The sequence below is a fragment of the Clinocottus analis genome, unplaced genomic scaffold, assembly GCF_023055335.1.
Source record: "Clinocottus analis isolate CAN_PGR_092001 unplaced genomic scaffold, fCliAna1.0.p SCAF_16, whole genome shotgun sequence".
NCBI lineage: Eukaryota > Metazoa > Chordata > Actinopteri > Perciformes > Cottidae > Clinocottus > Clinocottus analis.
This window is the reverse complement of record NW_027175887.1, coordinates 1,684,638-1,704,286: the sequence shown is the minus strand read 5'-3', so window position 1 is coordinate 1,704,286 and position 19,649 is coordinate 1,684,638. Positions and strand designations below refer to the sequence as shown.

Here is a 19,649-nt window from a genome sequence, read left to right as displayed (position 1 = left end):
CAATATTTGTCACAATGCATAGTGCACTTCATACAATGACTGGGAAATATTTCTATCTATTTATCTTTCTATCTATCTATCTGTATGTTATACTATCAACATTAACCTAAAAAAAAGTATTTTTATCTTGTATTTAACCTTAGGTTTAAGTTTTTGTAATTCTGTGTGGAATGATTGATCATAGTGTCAGCACAACTTTTCTGCTTTGTTCATTATTATTATTTTTTTAATATAATCTATTTTATGGGTGCATGTACAAAGTACACACACACACATTATATATATAGACACACACACACATACAATATTGTCTTAATATTGTCTCATTGGTACAGAATACATTTGATTGCCCTGTTATCTTGGTGCCATTTTACCAAATTAATACTATGGTATAACGCATGAATTTTCTCTTTTTTTGCTGGTTATATTCAAAGCGATATTTAAAGTAATATTTGAAGTAAACGTCAAACTGTACACACAGCACAACACACGTACCAGTCAGCGGCCACAGTGAGCAGGCACTGCGGGAGTCACCTCTGTCGGCGTCGGGTCCTTCCAGTGGAGGAACAAAGATGGCGGCGTCCATGGTGTGCAGGAGGACGGCAATGTTATGCAGGACTTTAAAGGGAATTTCATGTTCAAAAACGATAGTTTCCGCGGACTGTCGGAGCGGGCTGCTGTTGCAGACCGCGTCCTATAACCACAAACCTCTGAGGCTGAACCTCCACCAGCCGTTCATCCCCGACAAGGACAGCGAGAAGACGCCCGAGTGGCAGAAGACGAGCCGCTATGACCGTAAGCTGTTCGGTCGGTACGGTTCCGTGTCGGGCATCGACCCTGCCTCGCTGTGGCCCAGCCACGAGCAGCTGGACGAGATAATAGCGGAGGAAAACCAGTGGCACCCTCCGCTGGAGGTCATGCTGAGGAGCATCGAGATCAAGGAGAGGGAGCAAACCGAAAAGCGGACGGCGAAGTAAGTGATGCTAACGGTGCTGTCCGCTAACGCTGAGGCGCCAATTACCGGACGAGCCGTCAAAACCGATTCGTTTAATTGCGCTAATATTACCGGGCTGTAGGTATTAAAGTCACTTCTGTCATATGGTAAATACTAGCGAGGCACAACCCCGGGGCTAAGCTAATGCAGCGGAAGATAAACCAGCACCAAACACAGGTCGAGGATTATTTTTGTCCCACCACCGTAAACGCATCACCACCTGATGGAGAGCTCGTTTCAAGTCATTCACAGGACGTTTTTAGGATAAATGTGATATTTTAGACACCTACAGCTTAGCAATTATTATAAATATAATTTAATGGTCGGTCCAGTTAAGGACATGTTATTTAATTAGTAAACTAAACTGTTAAAGGGGTAGTCTCTTCCACATCAGATGTCAGGCTCTATAAAAAAAAGCTGTATTCTACATTTCCCACAATGCACTTTAGTACACTTTGATTTATTATTGCACTCTTGTCACTCTGGGTCAAATGACTTGTTTTCACACAGAGCTGTTCACTTCATGGTCACATTACACAGAAAGGAAGCAACGTCCTCCCAAACGAGAAACATTCATTTCATAAGAAAAGGATTGAAGCAATCACCCGAGTCGCAAACTATTTTTCTCTCGATCGACTAAGAAATGAATCGACTAAGTCCTGGCTCTATGTGACAGTTGTCACTGTGGGTTCAACTGTGTAAAGAAAAGTCTAAATGAGATTGTTTTTGACAGTTTCTGCAATTGCTACCTGATTTGAGTTATTAGGGCAAATAATACTCATTTTCATATGGAGTGATTTATTTTTTTTTTTTTAAAGTGATCTGTGCAAATATTTGTTTCCTTGTGATTAACTAAATAGTGTTCAGTCCTGGTTAAAGTCAGTGTTTATTAATAAAGTGTATTCATTGTAATATAACTGTGGGACTGGTTTTGAGCTACGAGAGGTCCAAATGAATCAGGCGATGAAAGTTATTCCAGTTTATCCTGCAATGACCATGAACTGTACCAACCTTTTTTCCAGCAGCCCCCCTCATAGCTGTGGAGACCTAACCTGCCATATTTAACTATTTCTCCCTTCCCAAATCTTCCATCGCAGGGAGAAACTCATCGCGGCCAACATGGCCAAAATGCCCAAGATGGTGGCCGACTGGCGCCGGGAGAAGCGCGAAGCCAAGAGCAAGCTGAAGGAGGAGAAGACTCGCCGCACCAAGCTGCTGGCCGAGGCCAGGGAGCGCTTTGGCTACGCCGTGGACCCCCGCAGCCCCAAGTTCCTGGAGATGGTCGCCGAGCTGGAAAAGGACGAGAAGAAGAAGAAGAAGATCATGAAGCGCAAGCTGAAAGAGGAGCAGGCGGCCGGCTCCGGCGCTCCTCCTCCTCCTGCTCCTCCTGCGGCTGCCGCCTCCTCGTAGTGTTGGCACCCAATGAATAACTATTCTATGGAGACGGGCGGTGTGCTGCACTGAGGGACGTTTAAGAGTATCAGAATGACAGCGGGTCCTCGTTTGACCTCGTGGCGTCTGTCATGACCCGGATTCAAAAAAACTAATTTTCATTCTGTCAAAAAAAAACAAAAAAAAACTTTAAGCATATGTTTATTTCTCATTACTCTGTCACTGAAATAAATTAATGTCTGTTCAGACTGCAAGGTTCATTTTTTTTAAGGAAGACAAATAAGCGACAGAATGCTGGTAACTTCTGGGATGAATTAAGACAAAAGAAAATTTGTATTGAGAATTTATTGATGCAAAAATAGTTCATATACATTGCATGCACGTTCGAAAAACTGCTTACATGACTAAATACCGGATTTTGGTGAACTCAAACGCACCATGAAGGTATAAGTGATGAGAAAATGAATGACAGTCAGAAACGTCACGCTGGTGAACCATTTTCTAGATTCAAATTTATTTAATTGTTTTTTTACTAATTGAAATACGATGAACCTAAAAAAGTTGCCGTTCCAAATGAAGTCACTCCGTTATGAAATCACGTAGAGCTCTTTAATACAGTAAAACAGCCATTCGTATACATTTGATTTCATCAGAACATTTCTTACGTTAGATATTTATGGTGGCTTTCAATCAACTGATTAAAAATTGTTTAATTTCCATTGTAAACCATAAAAATATTGTAAATAAAGTCTACTGTACATACCCTCCCTCAACTCGTAACACTTATGCTCCCGTCGGGATAAAACAGGTTATATATCTTTTTCTGTCATAAGATATATCTTATTGAAGACTTAAAAAGGAATACCTGAACACGGTGATAAAATACCCAGCATGCACCTGTTGAATATGGTTATAAGTTAAAAACAAACTGGGTATGGAGCTAAAGCAGCCGTCACTGTGACGGGAGACGAGTCCAGAGAGTGACGAGTCTTTCCGGCCGTGGCGCCGCGTCCCGCTACATGTGCGTGTCCTCCTCCTCCCCGGGGTCGGCCTTGAGTTTGGCCAGAGCGGCGTGGACCCTGAACTGCGTGCGGGACTCCATCGAGTATTCTTTGTAGTTTTGTCTACAGGATCGAGACAGTGGAGGACGGTCAAAGGTGCAACAGAAAAGAAAGCCCTCAGCTTCATGAAATATTACATCACTAAAGCATTAAGTGACCCCATGCAGAGACCACGTGGAGGGCCTTCAGGTGGAGCTTTAATAGGCAGAGGGCGACCTCTAGTGGTCTGGTACTGGAAGTACTTCCTGCACATTGCCCCAGCAGGAATGAACTGGTGAAATCATTTTAATTGCAATGAATTTATATAATAATATGGTCATACATGGTATTTGTATACTCATTACATTTACAGAATATTGATTCATTTATAAGAGGATAAGCGTGTAAACTCACAATTTCAGTTGTAGTCAAAAGATAATTTATGTGATTGCCAAGCGTCGGATGAGAAGATGTCCGGAAAATGTGCAGGTGGTCCAATTTAGAACCGTTAGTGTTTAATATTACAAACATATAAAACTACGCCCTCACAATGATCCATGCAGACAAGTCGTTGCCCCAAAAAGCTGCAGGCCGCTGGTTTGAACTACCGGAACCTTCAGGACCAATCACAGCGCTGCGTTTCTGTACTGACTCCATGCGACATCCGTCTCCGTGTACGTACTTGGCCTTGTGCAGCAGCTTGATGGCCTCGTCCCTCCTGCCTTGCTCAATGAAGAGCAGGCCGAGCTCCACCAGGCAGTTCGGCACCAGGTAGTGGTCGAAGCGGATCTTCTTTTCGCTGAGCAAACACGGGGAAGAAGGAGAATCAACGGCGACGTGCGGTTACATTTTACACTCAGGTCAATACCCTGGAATCCTCGTACGAGAAGTCTTCTATTATCTGACTACTTGAAAGCTTCTTTAGTCTTCACAGTCGACATCAGGGTGATTTCAACGAGCAGTGAGACCATTTCTTAAATGTCAGACAGGTTTTGATGCTAAGCAAACAATAAACTTAAAAGGGCAGGTCCATCTTTTAGTTTTTAGGTTTCTATGTAATTCTGTAGTTTCCTAATGTATTCTGAACATCCACACTCTGGTGGAAGAACGTACGTTTCAGCATTAAAATGCTATTTCGTGGCTGATATAGTTTTGCTTTGTAACATGGCGCTCGGGGTTTGATTACCGGGCGTTTGGCAGGTAGAGCTCGAGCTGAGGCGTTTAGAGCTCGCTCTCTTCAAAGCCTCCAGACTCCATTGACAAAAACATGGAGCCATTCTTCCCTCGCAGAACTCAATGTAAAAGCAAAGAAATAACCCTCTCAGTTGTGTTCCCACGCCACACAAGACGCAGTTGGAGTCGACCTTGGAGGCCTTTACAGATGACTCTGCACTGAGTTAAGTGACTCCGTGACTTATGGTCAGCATGCTGCATCCTGGTTGTTCGCGTCGCATTCAGGGAACAACTGGAGTGGGCTCGAAGCTTCACCTGGACAACACTTTGCCGAAGCTCTGCTCGGCCGCCTGGAGGAGACCCTGGTTCTTGAAACACAGACCCTTCAGCAGGTGGATCACACAGCGGTCGTCCACCGAGTACTCGTTGTCTGTGGAGGAAGCGGAGCGGCCGTCAGCGCGACGGGTACATTTCGGGCGAGCGGCGGTTAGCTTCTGGCGACGCGTGTTGGGTTACCGGGAGACTCCAGCAGGGTGCGCTCCGCCTCCACCAAGGTCTGCATCATGCTTTCGGTCAGCTCGGGCTGCTTGCTGATCATACTGAAGCCGTTCCACATGTACATCATCTCCTGTAGTGGAACAGAGAGAGAGAGTGCTGTCGGCAGCCGAACACCAGGCGCACTGCGAGTGTTCGTGCCGAGCGTTTACCAACACCGGCACCGGCAGCCGGATCGGGCAGTGGGCCTTGTAGCGCCGAGCTTTGCGGATCGCGAACTTCTCGGTCGGCGGAGACTTCCCTGCTATCTTCTGCTTGAAGGTGGACACCTGTCTGAAAGACACAGGAAGGCGACAAACTATTCTATTATTCACTCCATCCCCCGACCTGGGACGGTGTGTAAAGAGGCTGTTGACAGGTTATGGCACTTACACTCACTCACTCTCTCTCACACACACTTTTAATAAAACCAAAATGCAATAGAAAATGTACTTTTAATGTCTTTACCCATATTACCCGTATATTACTTCAAATGTGCTTATTTAAAAAAATTCTTTCACCCAATGAGTCTTTCACCACAAACACACCTTTGTTTCTTTCACAAATGGATAATTCAACTTTAATGTTATTATTATTGAAACATTTCGGTACCAATATTATACAACTTCGTTATTCTCTTCTGGAAAGACCGTGTTTGCTGCTGTGCGTCTCTGCAGAGAGAAATCAATATTTTGCTTATTATAATTACAGTTTTCTGATCTTTGACATCTTTGATCAACACGTCTTCATTCATAGTGACACAGGCCTGTATTTTACATACCTGAACAGCGATAAGTTACTAAAATCAGATTATTTTGGTTTTACTGCCCAATAAGCTCGGGTTGGATCAGCACTGTCGTGCCTCTGAGTCGTCTCACTGGTACTGAATAATATTAGACTGATTATGTTTAATGACCACAACTCATCATTATTTTGTTGTTCAGGCACAAATGTGCACTTCCCTCCATGTGTTCAGACTCTGAGTTGGAGTGAGCTCTTGTTTCCGCCTGCAGTAATCTCTCCGCTGCATCCTTCAGGATGTAGTTGTAGTTCTCTGCTCCTTCCTGTACACATTCAGATCGAGATGCTTTGTTTCCTGTGAGACCTCAGACTGCTGGACTACATTCTGCTAGATTACTGTTGTATCTGCTGTATCAGGTCTACTAGATTATTACTCTGCGTTGTCTTTTCCTATCTGAACAGTTTGAGTCGGGGCCTCGCTGACTGAACACAGAGGAAACCAGCCGGGGTTGAAGCAGAAGTTCTCAAGCTGTGGGGCGCGACCCTCTTCTTTTATTTCATTTAAACATCCTTTATTAATCCCACAGTGGGGGAATTATTCCCTGCATGTTACCATCCTTGGTAATTAAGGAGCTTTGTGCTGCGGTGAAGCTTCTTGGGCTTCAGTGCCTTGCTCAAGGACACTTCAACATGAAACTGTGGGGGGAAAACAGGGATCCAACCGGCTTCCTTGGTCATCTTTTTTTGCCAAATATGAGTTATTTCTTGCACATATATACCTTTATTTGCATTGTTTTAGCAAAGTGATTGCACATGTTATTAGTTTGTCCGCGATCTGGTTCACTTTTAAGGGATTTGCATTTTCTTTAATTAAAAAATCACGGATGGAAACGTCTCAGGAAGTTGGACCATTTTGTTGCCGTGTTGTCGGGGCGGTGCGGCCCGACAACATTTTGCTTCGTGACAGAAAAAGTTTGAGAACCAGCGGGTTGAAGTGTTTGCTCTGTATCCCAATTCTGCTCGAGACGCAGCTCTGTTTTACTTTCTACCTTTAAGGTTGGTTTTGGCAAGAAAAGGAGATTCTTATGAAAGTTAAACTGCACTGAGGAAAGGGAAGACCTGTTTCTGTGGTTTCTATTGGTGGACACACTAACGAGGGGGGCGGAGTCCACACAGCTGAAGCTAATCATCGTTAGCTGTGCTGTGAAAGCAGCTGGTGGTCAGTGGTCAGCCGGTAGATTGAAGTCCACTCACCATCTAATCACTACAAGAAAATGAATCCTCATCCTGCTTGAGTGATGAGTTCCCTCCATAAAGTAATTTAATGTCCGTATAAGCGTGTACACCCAAGTATTAGTGGCTTGTAACCCGACGTTTATGGTACTCCTGAACATATTATTGGACAATAACACAGAAGGACTCGCTGTTAAACTGAGCATAACTCAGCATAATTCAGATTCTTGTGCTCATGTGTTAAACAGACACTGAACAGAAAAGCCACCTGTGTGCATTTGCAATCACGCAAATAAACGCAGGGGAAGAAATGGCTTATGACTACGGAGTCTGCCTACGTGTTTATATGTATTCATGCTTTTACATTTTGTTATGTGCCATAAAGGGATTTCATCATTCAACTAAGTGGTGAGGACTTCTTGAGGACACCCTTATCAACATTTTAAATATGTTTTGCAAACTGAATTCCTGTTGAACCTTAAATGTGAAGTGCCCCTTTCATGGTGCAGCATAAAACATGGGACATGGGTGTGAAGGATGATTCATATTGTAAATTATTAAAACGTGCATTCTTCATTGATTAATCCAACACTGTAAATGTAATTTCTTTCAGGAAACCATTGCTTCTTGCTGTGATGAGCACATCAAAAAGAAGGTGAAGACATTTGGAGGTTTTTTGCTTTACTGGTCTTCACTGAAGACACTTTGGGCCGTCACTAAAGCTGTTTTCCAGTTATGTTTTCTCGACATGGTGTTATGTTTTGTGCATTATCTTATTTGAGGTTTCATGCTCTTTTGAAGGAATCACGATGGAAGACTGCGTCTATAAACCTTGACTCCAGGCCCGGCATGGAAATCGATGACCTTGTCGTCAACACAACAATGAAGATCGCAGCTGGATGCAACGCTGCAGAGATCTTCACTGGACTCTCCCACAACTCCCCCGTGGCAGTGAAACGAGTTCCCAAACACGTTTGCAAAAAGGGATTGGACACGGCTCATTTCTTGTGTTCAGAACATTTACCAGCTGAACGTCTTTCGCAACCCATTGCTGTGCTGGACGACACTTTGACTGTTTCCTCTGCGCTCTCTGTGAAACTGAAAGGGCTGATTAAAACGAGGACTTTCTGGACAGGCAAAGCCTGACCGAGCATCGAAGACTGGGAATATACCAGTAGTCACTGCTGGGACTTCAGGAACTCCACTCACATGGAAGTTTGCACAGAGACTTGAAGCCTGAAAATATTCGGTTTGGTGAAATATTTTCAATGGATGAACATCCGGTTAATGAAACTTTTATGCAAACATTTTATAATACCATTTCTGGAATTTTGTGGATGTTGTTTTAAACGGTATATGATTAATAACCCTTTTTACTGGCCTACAGATAAACAGTAAACTGTTTGTCGCAGACTTTGCAGTTATCGGAAAATGCAACTAAGAAAACTAGACCGAACATCTTTGTCCGGTTTTGAGGGTGCTGCAGTCTTAGAATACAAGACAGAATCAGATATCCAAGTAGAGCTTTAAAGTGATTTAAATCACCACTATGATTTCCACTGTTAGTGGACATTGTTTTAAATTGATGCAGTACATTTCAGGTAGCAGGGTGCTCGTTGCTTTACATCCTGACTGACGGGCAACATCCCCATCAAACGATGACACCCTGCTCCCGTGATCAAGTCGAGCTTCATCAAAATGTCAGAACAGGAACTTCAACGTGAAGAAAGATGGATGAGCCAGAAAGACATCGTTACCTGAATGCTGAGTAGATACTTGAAGACGTGCTACCTTTGAGGACGTTCCAAGACTGACTCTCTTCACCTCATCGGAAAACTGTTTTTAAATATGTTAATAGAGTATTTGTGGAAATGATCAACTTCATCTTGATCATCTTTTACTTATTTACAGGTTTGAAACGTGAGCCCGAAAACACTGGAACCAACAACAACTTTGCCAATGAGAATAGGAATGAAGTGATTAATTGTGTTGAAGGGTTGGGTTATACCAATGTTTATTTACTATGTTTATGAGGGAAAGGTTTTGAATTGTAGACATTTATACTGTTCATACAGTGGCAAATCTATTTAATATCTCTGGTTGTGTAAAACCATTCTGGAAATTAGCTGAATTGCTTTATTGCTATATGGGATCAACAGAAGTCCCCATCTGGATATTGCCTATAAACAGTGGCTACGAAAGTCGTCCTCTGGAAAAGGCAAGCGACACATCAAACAACAGGAGAGTTCAACACCGGACTCCAGGCTGGAAAAGACGGGACTGCGTTTCACAGCTTAACGAACCGATGCCGAGTTCCCTCAACGGCCCTTAAACTGCGGCATTTCCTTGTGAAGGCTCCTCATATGGATGCCCCGTGATGTCCATCATGAAGTTACTTTCACTTTGTTGGTACCGTTGTGTGCTGGGCAGTTTGTGGCGATGATGCCGCGCTGATTCAATCACCCCCCTCCTCCCAGCAAATGCACTCGATAATCCTCCAAGTGCACACAAAGTACACAAACAGGTACGGAAACAAGCCTCACTTTGTTTAAAGTGCGAGTATGTCCTGAGCCTCAGGACAGTGTGTTCCTAGTAGAAGTCATGCAACACCTACAGTGTGTGTGTTTACCTGAAGAGCTCGACTTCGTCCTCCCCAAAAGGCTTGGCCTCGTCTTCACGCAGCATGCTGAGGTAAGCAGCTTTCATGTAAACGTACATGGCCTAGCCGGGAGAAAGCACAAAGACAGGAGTCGCTCATTTTTCTTCCTCGAGATGATTTCCGACGCGCACGTCGAGGCAGATCGCCCCGACCGGATTCCCCCGAGTCCTGTTACCTTGGACCAGCGGCTCTCCTGGCTCAGCAGGTCGGCGTAGAAGTAGGCCATCTTCCACGCCCGCTTGTAGGTGAAGCACCACATCAGCTCCCAGTAGCACATGTGGTGGAACTGCTTCCAGGCCTGCTGGGCCTTGCAGCCGTCCTCAAAGAGCGCCACCGCCTGGCAGCACAGAGGCAGCGTACACCGTACGGCACATTAAAGGGAGAGCACTCGACCCTTTGTGTATCACTCGCCACGCGTTACCTTAAGTGCTTGAAAACTTAGAAACGTAGAAAAGGTATTGATGGATTTATGTCTTGAACAGGCACTCAGTGTCTTAAATTGTAAGGTTTTAGCAATGTACGTGTCTGGGAAGTATTTATTATCATCATCAAAATCTTTATTCACCGTGGAGTCTTTTTAATTCAAGATAACATGTGGTGAGTAACTTATATAAAAAAATAGAGGGTGAAGAACAGGGATATGGAACAATATGACACGCGCACTTTTCCATTAAAAACATTGGAAACATTTTATGAAACGCACCTCATCAATGTTCCCCTTGATCTCTTCAGTCCTGCCTTCAAAGAAGAGGAAAATTGCTCCCTGGAGAGAAGAAAAAGAAAACACAAATATGTAAATGGACGCTTATCAGCCTTCAGTGTTGCAGTATTACGTGTCAATCATCTGCCTCTCATATATCTGCAGGCAGACCTGTTGTATTGCAATTACTCCTGGCAACCGAGACGTTTACATTCTGGTTTTGTACACATTGTGTCAGAGCGCTGAGTTTGTTCTCTGGGAGGAGCAGCGTGTGGGTGAAAGGTGGAGCGTTAACGGGGTTGTGAAGTTACGAGAACGTGAGTCAGGTGCGATGGAAGGAGAGATAAAGTGTAGGACGAAGACTCGACGGCGCTCAGGGTGCAGAAGGGACCGCGTGAGAGGAAGCTGGAGTGAGCATCGAACAAAAGTGATCAGGGCGAGGACGATGACTGATGGAAAGAGCCAGAAACCGTGTGAGTGGAAGGAGGGATCTGCAAGAAAGAGCTGACCGACGGTGAGGCCCAATGAAGGTGTGAAAACAGAACAATGCATTGCAGGAGATGCAATACCAACGTTGGCATACAACAAACAATTATTGGCAATTTTCATGAATGATATCTCTCTCCTCACTCTAACCACTCAAGCTAATTGGTGACAAAACAAAGTATGGAGGGGAAAGAAAACAATGGTGGATGGACACCATTGTTTTCTTTCCCCGATGATCTGAACCACTTTCACCGACTGCAAAGGAAATATGTGAGTATTCAAAATGGCCGTCCCATGTTGCCATGTACCGAAAAATCAGCCGATACTTTGGGAAGTAGAATCAATGCATTATTATTAAGTCATGCAGAGATGACGGCCCGGACTACAAAACTAAGATAAACAGAAAGAAAACAGACTTACACACTGGTTACGACTCGTATAACACTCTGCGATCTTGACAGTGAGAGTTTTTTTTCTTTGATAAAGTTATTTTTTAACCGGATTTCCTTGGCTACAAAAACACCAGGCGAACAGTCGAGTAGCCTCGGCTGCAGCTGCAGCTTGTCCACAACATGTTTCATGATTGGAGCAAGAAGTGTGGAGTCACATGTCGTCAACCCTCAAAAACCTGATAATACATTACTGTGTATTATAAACCATAACACATGTAATGGTTTCTTTAAGGCTCGCTTCTCAGGATGAGCATTATTATTAAATGTATATCCTCGACATCAACATCAATCAATATAAAAAACAACATATTATGAGAATAACTTGGAGCGCATCCTCCAGGCCGACGATACGATTCAATCTACTTTAACGTGCGTCCACATGTAACATATTATATAGCAGCCTTAAAAGTACTAACAGATCAAAACATATGAACAAAGCAACATGGACTGAAGCACTTTATAAGCACTAGATACGAGGAACAAGCAGCATAACACAGAAGCCCTCTCAGCATGTCATGTATCTATTGCAAAACCTCCTAAAACATGATTTACATGTTTTATTCAGTGAGGCAGGATGACTCTTCAGACCAGGGGAGCTTACATGGGGATACTGTGTGCTGTTTGCCAGACATCATGGAGTAAATAGAGGAATCTAATGGTTGTAGAAGCGAGGTGGTGAGCTGCAGTAGCTTTGCAATCAAACTGCTAACGGAATAGCCAGCCGCGAACAAGCTAGCATAGTGAATCCCGTCTGTACTGGGCGGTTTACTCTCATCTGGGGTTTTGTTGATTATACATATTTCTGGTAATTAAATGTATTATCAGATGACAAACTGTTCAAAATTACCTCAATAGACCGTCTACAAAGTTCTCCGAACGCAGAGGACGGTTAAATCAAACTTGTTGTCGACACACAGCTAGGCCGCTACGCTAGCTTCCTCCAGTCTCTGGCTCTCCGTTGTTTAACACGGAAACACCCAAACTCGAAATGCTGAGATTCAAAGTTAAATATACTTCTTTGAGATGGTGTGCTCCTCTGAAAAATACATTTCGATACAGTTCGAGGTAGCGGCTAGCGGTTTTCATGTGAGGCTTCATTTCATGCTGAACAGCATGAAATAAAATATGAATATAATTAACTGGACGTCAACAACACTTCTAAACTGTAGACCGTGTGGGAGAAGAGGATGTAGTCGCCGTCCAACCCCCGTTGCTTCACACACTGTGGTGTTGAAGCCTTGAGTTTGGCTTTTTGAATTTTGGCCGTCGCCATCTTGCTTTTTTGCAAGCAGTGAACCAAAGTGAACATATTTGGACGGCAGAGGAGTAACGTAGAGACGCCTTGCATGCTTCTGGTATCGCTGTTGACCTGTCAATCACAAGGGGGTCACGTCTAAATGGACCATAATCTACTAAATGAACATGATGCTGTTTGAAGAAGAATTGAAACTAGAAATTGAGAGCGTGAACTTGTGTTTACATTGTTTACTGAGGGAACAAATCAAGACAGACGTCGAGTCATTTTCTCACAGACTGACTTCTTTTTGCAACCCGAGGAGTCGCCCCCTGCTGGTCAGTGGAGAAATACCCGTTTTAAAAAGGCACTTCAGCGTTGGCTTCATTTGGCAGAACCATTGAGTTCAAACCATTGGCGAAGCTCGAATGGGTCATCTTTGTTAGAGAGCATCTTTGACTGCAGACATGAGGATTAACAGTCTAACAGTCAGAAAGTCCCTCGTTTTGTTTTCCTTCTGAAGAAAGCGATGCATAAATAGTTCATGATAATCCTCACTGACACTCACCCGCGGGTAGCGGAGACGGAAAGGTTTCAGCAGCTTCTCCGCTTCAGTGACTTCTCCCTCGCCCGTGCCTGAGAGGACAGAGACGCGACATGTTAACATCATGCAGCGTATCGCACCGATCTGAACGATCCGAATCTGCGATCTTTGGGGGACGAGGGTTCCCGAGCCTACCCAATATGAACGTGAGAAATGTGTAGTAGCAGAGCAGCAGCAGAGCGCACAGCATGGAGCGCAGATTTATCCCCGTCGCACCGCCGTGCAGCAGAGACAGACCGTATTCCTGAAAAACACGGGACCACACCCGTGAGCGTGATCGCGCGTGAAGGAGCGACAACGCAGAGACGGAGGGAAAGCTCGTACCGCACCTTGTCTCCGGAGAAGCCCGCGAACTCCAAGACTTTGAGTATCCTCGGGGGAAAGAGAGAGAGTGTCTGTGGATGAAGAAGACGCGGTTACACTCAACGCACGGTCGGCCGGGGGGGTGTGTTGAAAGACACGTACCAGGTTAAACGCCCCTATTCCAAATGATATCCCTCCCTCCAAGTGCACGTGGCTCGGTCCCTCCAGACACCTGTGAGATTTGATGAAGGAATGCAGTTCTCTGGACGAAGAAAACAACGTGTCAATAGGTTGAAAAATGAATAATAATTAAAAGATACTGTGTATAAAATGTAAAAAGGGAACTCCGGACATTTTGACGTTGTACTTCCACAAGGTTGAGAGTCTTGTCCCTTCTGTTGCTCAAGCTCCAACAAAAACACCTTCATCTTCATTTCCCATAAGGCGAACCAGCAGGATCTTGTATTTACGCTTAATCAGTTACTGTTTCACTGTTATATTCAGACTTCTCATCTTACTGTCTCTGTTTGATCTGACACACACACTCAGCATGTCTCCTGATAGCCATGAGACGGGGAAAACTGTAGGTTTCTGTCTGAAAGAACGTGCAATACCTTGTTATCATACCATGCCGAGACCTCTGTGTATTGATAACCATAAGTATTTAAGAAGGTAGTGCTTCGCTCATTCGGTGAGCAGACTTGCATATGCAATGAGTAAAGCAACACGTTGTGTCTCTGCTCCCTCCTTCCAACGAATAAATGTTCTGTTTCATGATTTTACCACCAGGTGTCGAGTACATTTTTCTATCACCTCTCTACATAACATTATGTAGCCAACAATAAATATACTATTTAGAGGGGAAAAACACTACTAATATTTATCAGAAAGAAAAGCATAAATTTGCAAAAAGAAACCTTCAAGTTAAACAGAAAAACAATGGCAAAACGACAAAATAATCGTCGCTCTTTTGGAGCGAGTCTTATTGCACATTAATGTCACCAAACACCGCTTCACTTACTTGTAAATTAGGTAACTGTTTCGTACTTTGATCCCTCCTTTGATGAAACTCACCATGTTCTCGTCCTGCAAAAAATAATCCCATGAATAAATAAATAAGAGGGCACAAATTAATTTAAGAGGAGATGCTTGTATTAGATTTCACTCTATGAAATGGAAAAAGTAGAATTGGCATGCCCCATATTCACATAATTATTTAGAATGATACACAATCTTGAAAACCTGGATCATGTGGGAACTTGTTGTGTGCTGTAGGATATATATAGATATAACTATAACTATATATATATATATATATATATATATATATATATATATATATATATATATATATAGTTATATCTATATCTAGTTATATCTATATATTGATATACAGTGCATGCAGGAGGAGTAAATAGGGGCTGAGCCTACTCCACCTGTAAGAAGGTGAGAGCGGATCTTTGGAGTTGGCACTCTGCGTAACACACTTCAGCATGAAGCTGCACTGCAAAAACACACATACACACACGCACAGACACACATTTAGTAATAAATAGCATGCAACTGCAGACATTCATGTAATTATTTGGTGATCCTCCGTTTTCTTATTTTGAGACATGATCTCATGACCAAACATTTGCAAAAAGCTCACAACATTCCCATCAGCCTCAGCGGCCTTTTTGAGTCTGCCACTGATTTTGCGACTGGAGAGCATGCTAACCATCTGTTAGCATTGTCGTTGTGCTAACGTTAGCACAGGGCTCAATGCCGACCTGTAAAAGTGGGCGCCATACTTAGTCTGCTTATATTTTGAGTGATTAGGACATGATGCAGGTACATGTCACGTGTGTGCTATACATGCCTTTGCTATCGAGTGTTGTTGTCCAGCTCAGAGATGCCGAGACACAATACACCCCGGCAACCGTTATGGTCACATGCTAGCTAATGCTAGCATTTTGTTTTCTTTAAAGTGCACCTCGGTTCAGCTTTACACAACTGTTTTCTCAACGGGTGTTGAATGTCAGTAGAAAATTGCAAGTCAACAAAAAAAAGCACTGTTGACAACAACGAGCTAATTAGCAAGGAGCTTTCTTTCTCTTTTGATACCTTGGGTTAAACAGATTAGCAATCAAATCTAACTGAAAACTAAACGGATACATGACAACTGTACGTTATCACCATTGAAATAAGGAAAACAAATATAACTTAAATGTACTTTACTGTGGACTTTTTACCTTCAGTGAGCGAACCCCCGACCGACTTGTTAGACAAACCCGGAGACTTCCGCCGGAACCTGAAACACCAAACAATACTTCAGCATGAAAAAAGAAAAGAAAACTAATTATTCTGTTGCTAATTGCCGCTAACCACGTATTTGCAGACAGCAATCATCTGCTAATTACAACATGTGTCCAGCACCGCTATCTCAGCAGCCGCTAGGCTACAATGGCCCTTCTCATGCAAACGCATTCAAATTGTGTCATGGAAATCAACTCTGTGTTAAATTTGCCTGTTGGGCTCACAGACTCAGGGGAAAGAATAGAAGTTAGTCAGTGCGTTTACATGCTGGTATTAATTCGAATCTTACTTTAGTCGGACTATGCTCTCTTTCGGGGCAACTGCTGTTATCCGAATATACATGGCAGTGAATAAATCGAATCATTGGCCGAATGCATGTCATATCCCATACGCTAGGTGGCGCTGTTTTCATTACATCTAGTGGTGATACAGCCATCTCCGCTTGACCTCTTCACTCTTCATAATGGAGAGAACCCCGCTAGCTTCGGTGGTTGTCGGGGAGCTAGCGGAGAGCAAACGGGGAGCTAGCAGCAGCGCTAGCTGGCTACATCAGGGAGCTAGTGGAGACACCCACCGAAGGTACTATCGGCTCGTAACCCGACTTTTACGTTTGTTTGTTTCTGCCGGCCGTGACAACTTATCGTCTCTTTCGACTTCCGGGTCACGAGTTGGGAGGGAGGGAGGGAGGAGGCGGCGGGATCTTGAGCATGCGCACAAACGCATTGTCCAGTTCCTAATCCGATTCAGCGTTTACATGCAGCGTTATTCGAATTATCAATCGAATCGAATTGAGTTATCCAGGGGTGTTAATCGGATCGTAGTCGGACCGCAGTTATTCGAATAAAGGTGTTTACATGAACGGGATAATTCGATTTTAGTCGGACTAAGCCAGTAATTCGAATCCATGTAACCGCACTGAGTGGCGCTTTTAGAGCACGACATGATACTCAGTCGAAACACATCGAGGGTCACGTGACCATCCTGACCTCTGGCAGACCTCCTGGGCCTTCTTCATGGTGTTCCCCGCATTGCTGATGTCCTCCGGCTGGAAAGTCATCATGGCCTGCATTTCCAGCACTGTGGCGTAGATAAGAGCGTGGTACATGCTCTCGTTGACTCTACACAGGGGGGAGTGGCAGTAATCAATACAACGTCACACTGTAAGCAAACAAGAGGCGAGAGACCGGCCTTCATGCATTTACCTGTTGAGAAAAAGATAAGAGTGAAATATATGTGCTTCTCTTTACGCTTCGTATCTCCTCCCTGCTGCTGTTCCCAGGGAAGTCTTGTGCACACTGTTTATTTGTTGCACCGCTTGCCATTCTGTTGGCTCTTGGATCCGTTAGGCCTTTGGGCGTCAGCTTCAACAAACACCTCATATCCTGGAAAACCCAAGGGCCACTCTGGCGCTACGAGAGCGTCCGAGGCCTTGATTCGACTGAAACGCACCAGCGTGAATGTGCTACAGGATCCTCAAGGCAGCGTGGTTCAACCCCGTTTCCCAGTGGAGCCAAGCGAGACTCATGGGTAAATTCTGTTACCTTGGCCGCAGCTTCTCCAGGCTCTCATTGAAGTGGTTGTTGAGGAAGAGGTCCAGGGCCTCCATGCACTCGTCCAGGCACTCTTTCAGAGTCATCTGCAAGGAGCTGCAGCACACAACACAAAACATGGGTGAGGTAGCTCTGTGAGTGTGTGTGTGTGTGTCTAAAACCCAATAAAAGTTGAAGTCTTTCCACAAAACACACAATGCAATGGGATCATCGTCACATTGCAGCATCTGCTGTGTGTCCTGCATATTCTAAATCAATATAATATTTCATATTCTGGTCCAAATGAAGTGTTTTCAGTCAACTGTGTTTTGTTTACCACCCAGACTGCACTTCTGTCTTGAGCTGGAACTATTTCCTTGAAAACATTACGTCAGAAGGAGACAAGGAAACGACGACTTAACAAACAAAAAAAACATTTCCTGGTAAATGTTATATTTTAGCCAACTATGTACTACACAGGTGTATTGTTTTGTTTCCTCTCCACTTAACCCCAAACGAAACGGTTCAAGATATGAAATACTTTAGAGAAAGTTAAAACTTCTTTTGTTGCGTGACAGTTGCGCGTACTCACTTTTCTGCAGCATTTGCCTCTTTCCCATTGGACATGTTCTCTCTCTTGCTCTCTCTCTCTCTCTCTGTCTCTCCCCGGGCGGGTCGCGCGCGCACCCCGACACCTGTTAGCAGCTCAGCGGGTCCTCGCGGCACTATCACCATGCATTCACCGCTTCACAGCACCGGGGGAACCGAGCTACGGGAGTTTACGCCGGGCCGCGCGGAAGTTAGCGTCGCCTAACTTACTGCCAAGTGCTCCGAAGGTGATGGCACGCGCTCGTCTGTGTGAGGAGGATCCTGCGCGAGCGCAGCGCACCGTCGATGCGCAACCGACTCCTCCCCTGTGACGTCACTGCCACGCACACATTAAAACATACCCTGTTTGAAGTGGTCGCCTCCCTCGACGGGTATAAGGGCCCAATCCCAACGTCCCCCCTGAACCCTCAAACCCTGAACCCTCAGGGACTTACTGACGTCACCTGGCAAGTGGTTGAGTGTGAGAGGCTGTGAGGGCCTGCTATGGTGCAAACGTGAATGGGACAGCGCTTTGCTGCAACATATCACGTGACTGTGACTATAAAACTAAATATTTATCTTCCAGGCTCTTTCCTCACGAGATGAGACGTCATTTTGTCAAAACTGCTTCAATAACAAAATGAAATGTTTGATAAATAAATCTGTAATACATGTGTAATATCCGCATGCAGTCCTCTGATTTCCTGTGTTTCTATATTACCTTTCACTTTAATCCACTTGAGCGCTAAATATCCCACAATGCTATGCAGTAGTGGCGGACAGTTCTTTAACATCAATAATGATGAACAATTTTTTATTGTAGATGTGAGACATCACTTTGCTAATATATATATATATATATATATATATATATATATATATATATATATATATATATATATATATATATATATACACACACATATGTATATACATATATATATAAATTCAGACTTAGATTTTCACACATCATTTGGTGACATAATGTGTGGAAGCTTTCAGTAGGCCATGTGGTTACAGTTCAGCACATCCGAAAAAAGATAGTTACGACCGTTTATTCACATAAAAGTATGTTGAGCAATAGTACACACAAGGAGTGTATGTGGTGAATTGGCTGCAATTTGTCTATGGAGCAGTTCACTTTATACTTGATGACATCACGGATATGAGTTTTAGTGCCAAGTTTTGGGATTTGTGAGAGAGTTCATGTTTAAGTATATATTTTTGGACTGTCTTGGACTATAGGAATCACACATCTAAAATTTGAAAATGGGCGTTGTTCCCCTTTAAAGTTTGCTTCAGCAACCTCTGAGTGTTCAACAGCATAGGTAATTTGTAATCAATATAAGTAATATTTGTATATAACATGGAAACAAGGTTGGCAGAGGTAGTTGTGTTGATGTATCTCTCTCTCTCTCTCTCTCTCTCTCTCTCTCTCTCTCTCTCTCTTTCTTTATATATATATATATATATATATATATATATATATATATATATATATATATATATATACATATATATATATATATATGTATATATATATATATATATATATATATATATATATATATATATATATATATATATATATATATATATATAAAGCTGATTTCATATGTTTCAGACATGGTGTTTGATCACTTTCAGGCCAACACACCAATGAGAAGTTTATTAACATAATTTCTACAC

General features: G+C 43.5%; 2 protein-coding genes across 2 annotated transcripts; one reads left to right on the top strand and one right to left on the bottom strand.

Annotated features, from left to right (window-relative positions):
• The first annotated feature begins 215 nt into the window (after nucleotides 1-215).
• Nucleotides 216-3,107, top strand: gadd45gip1 (growth arrest and DNA-damage-inducible, gamma interacting protein 1). The gene is made up of 2 exons (XM_068578871.1): nucleotides 216-973; nucleotides 2,092-3,107. Exons 1-2 carry the CDS (start codon nucleotides 573-575, stop codon nucleotides 2,402-2,404), a joined length of 714 nt encoding a protein of 237 aa, XP_068434972.1. The 5' UTR covers nucleotides 216-572; the 3' UTR covers nucleotides 2,405-3,107.
• Nucleotides 2,735-18,205, bottom strand: zgc:158403 (tetratricopeptide repeat protein 39A). The gene is made up of 18 exons (XM_068578870.1): nucleotides 17,965-18,205; nucleotides 17,385-17,489; nucleotides 16,830-16,961; nucleotides 15,780-15,838; nucleotides 14,982-15,049; nucleotides 14,567-14,631; nucleotides 13,708-13,807; nucleotides 13,572-13,637; nucleotides 13,378-13,486; nucleotides 13,207-13,274; nucleotides 10,470-10,529; nucleotides 9,942-10,103; nucleotides 9,737-9,828; nucleotides 5,307-5,427; nucleotides 5,116-5,227; nucleotides 4,915-5,029; nucleotides 4,109-4,225; nucleotides 2,735-3,510 (listed from the first exon to the last, which is right to left on the bottom strand). The coding sequence occupies exons 1-18, from the start codon at nucleotides 18,105-18,107 to the stop codon at nucleotides 3,402-3,404; spliced, it is 1,803 nt and encodes a 600-aa protein (XP_068434971.1). The 5' UTR covers nucleotides 18,108-18,205; the 3' UTR covers nucleotides 2,735-3,401.
• Nucleotides 18,206-19,649: the final 1,444 nt, after the last annotated feature.

What these genes read in the sequence shown, in the direction of transcription:
- gadd45gip1 (XM_068578871.1), top strand. Translation starts at nt 573, where the DNA reads ATGGCGGCGTCCATGGTGTGCAGGAGGACGGCAATGTTATGCAGGACT. An exon ending in ACCGAAAAGCGGACGGCGAA is followed by an intron (nt 974 to 2,091) that starts GTAAGTGATGCT and finishes CTTCCATCGCAG; the next exon opens with GGAGAAACTCATCGCGGCCA.
- zgc:158403 (XM_068578870.1), bottom strand. Translation starts at nt 18,107, where the DNA reads ATGGTGATAGTGCCGCGAGGACCCGCTGAGCTGCTAACAGGTGTCGGG. An exon ending in CGGGGGTTCGCTCACTGAAG is followed by an intron (nt 15,050 to 15,779) that starts GTAAAAAGTCCA and finishes GTGTTTTTGCAG; the next exon opens with TGCAGCTTCATGCTGAAGTG. An exon ending in GAATAGGGGCGTTTAACCTG is followed by an intron (nt 13,638 to 13,707) that starts GTACGTGTCTTT and finishes CTTCATCCACAG; the next exon opens with ACACTCTCTCTCTTTCCCCC.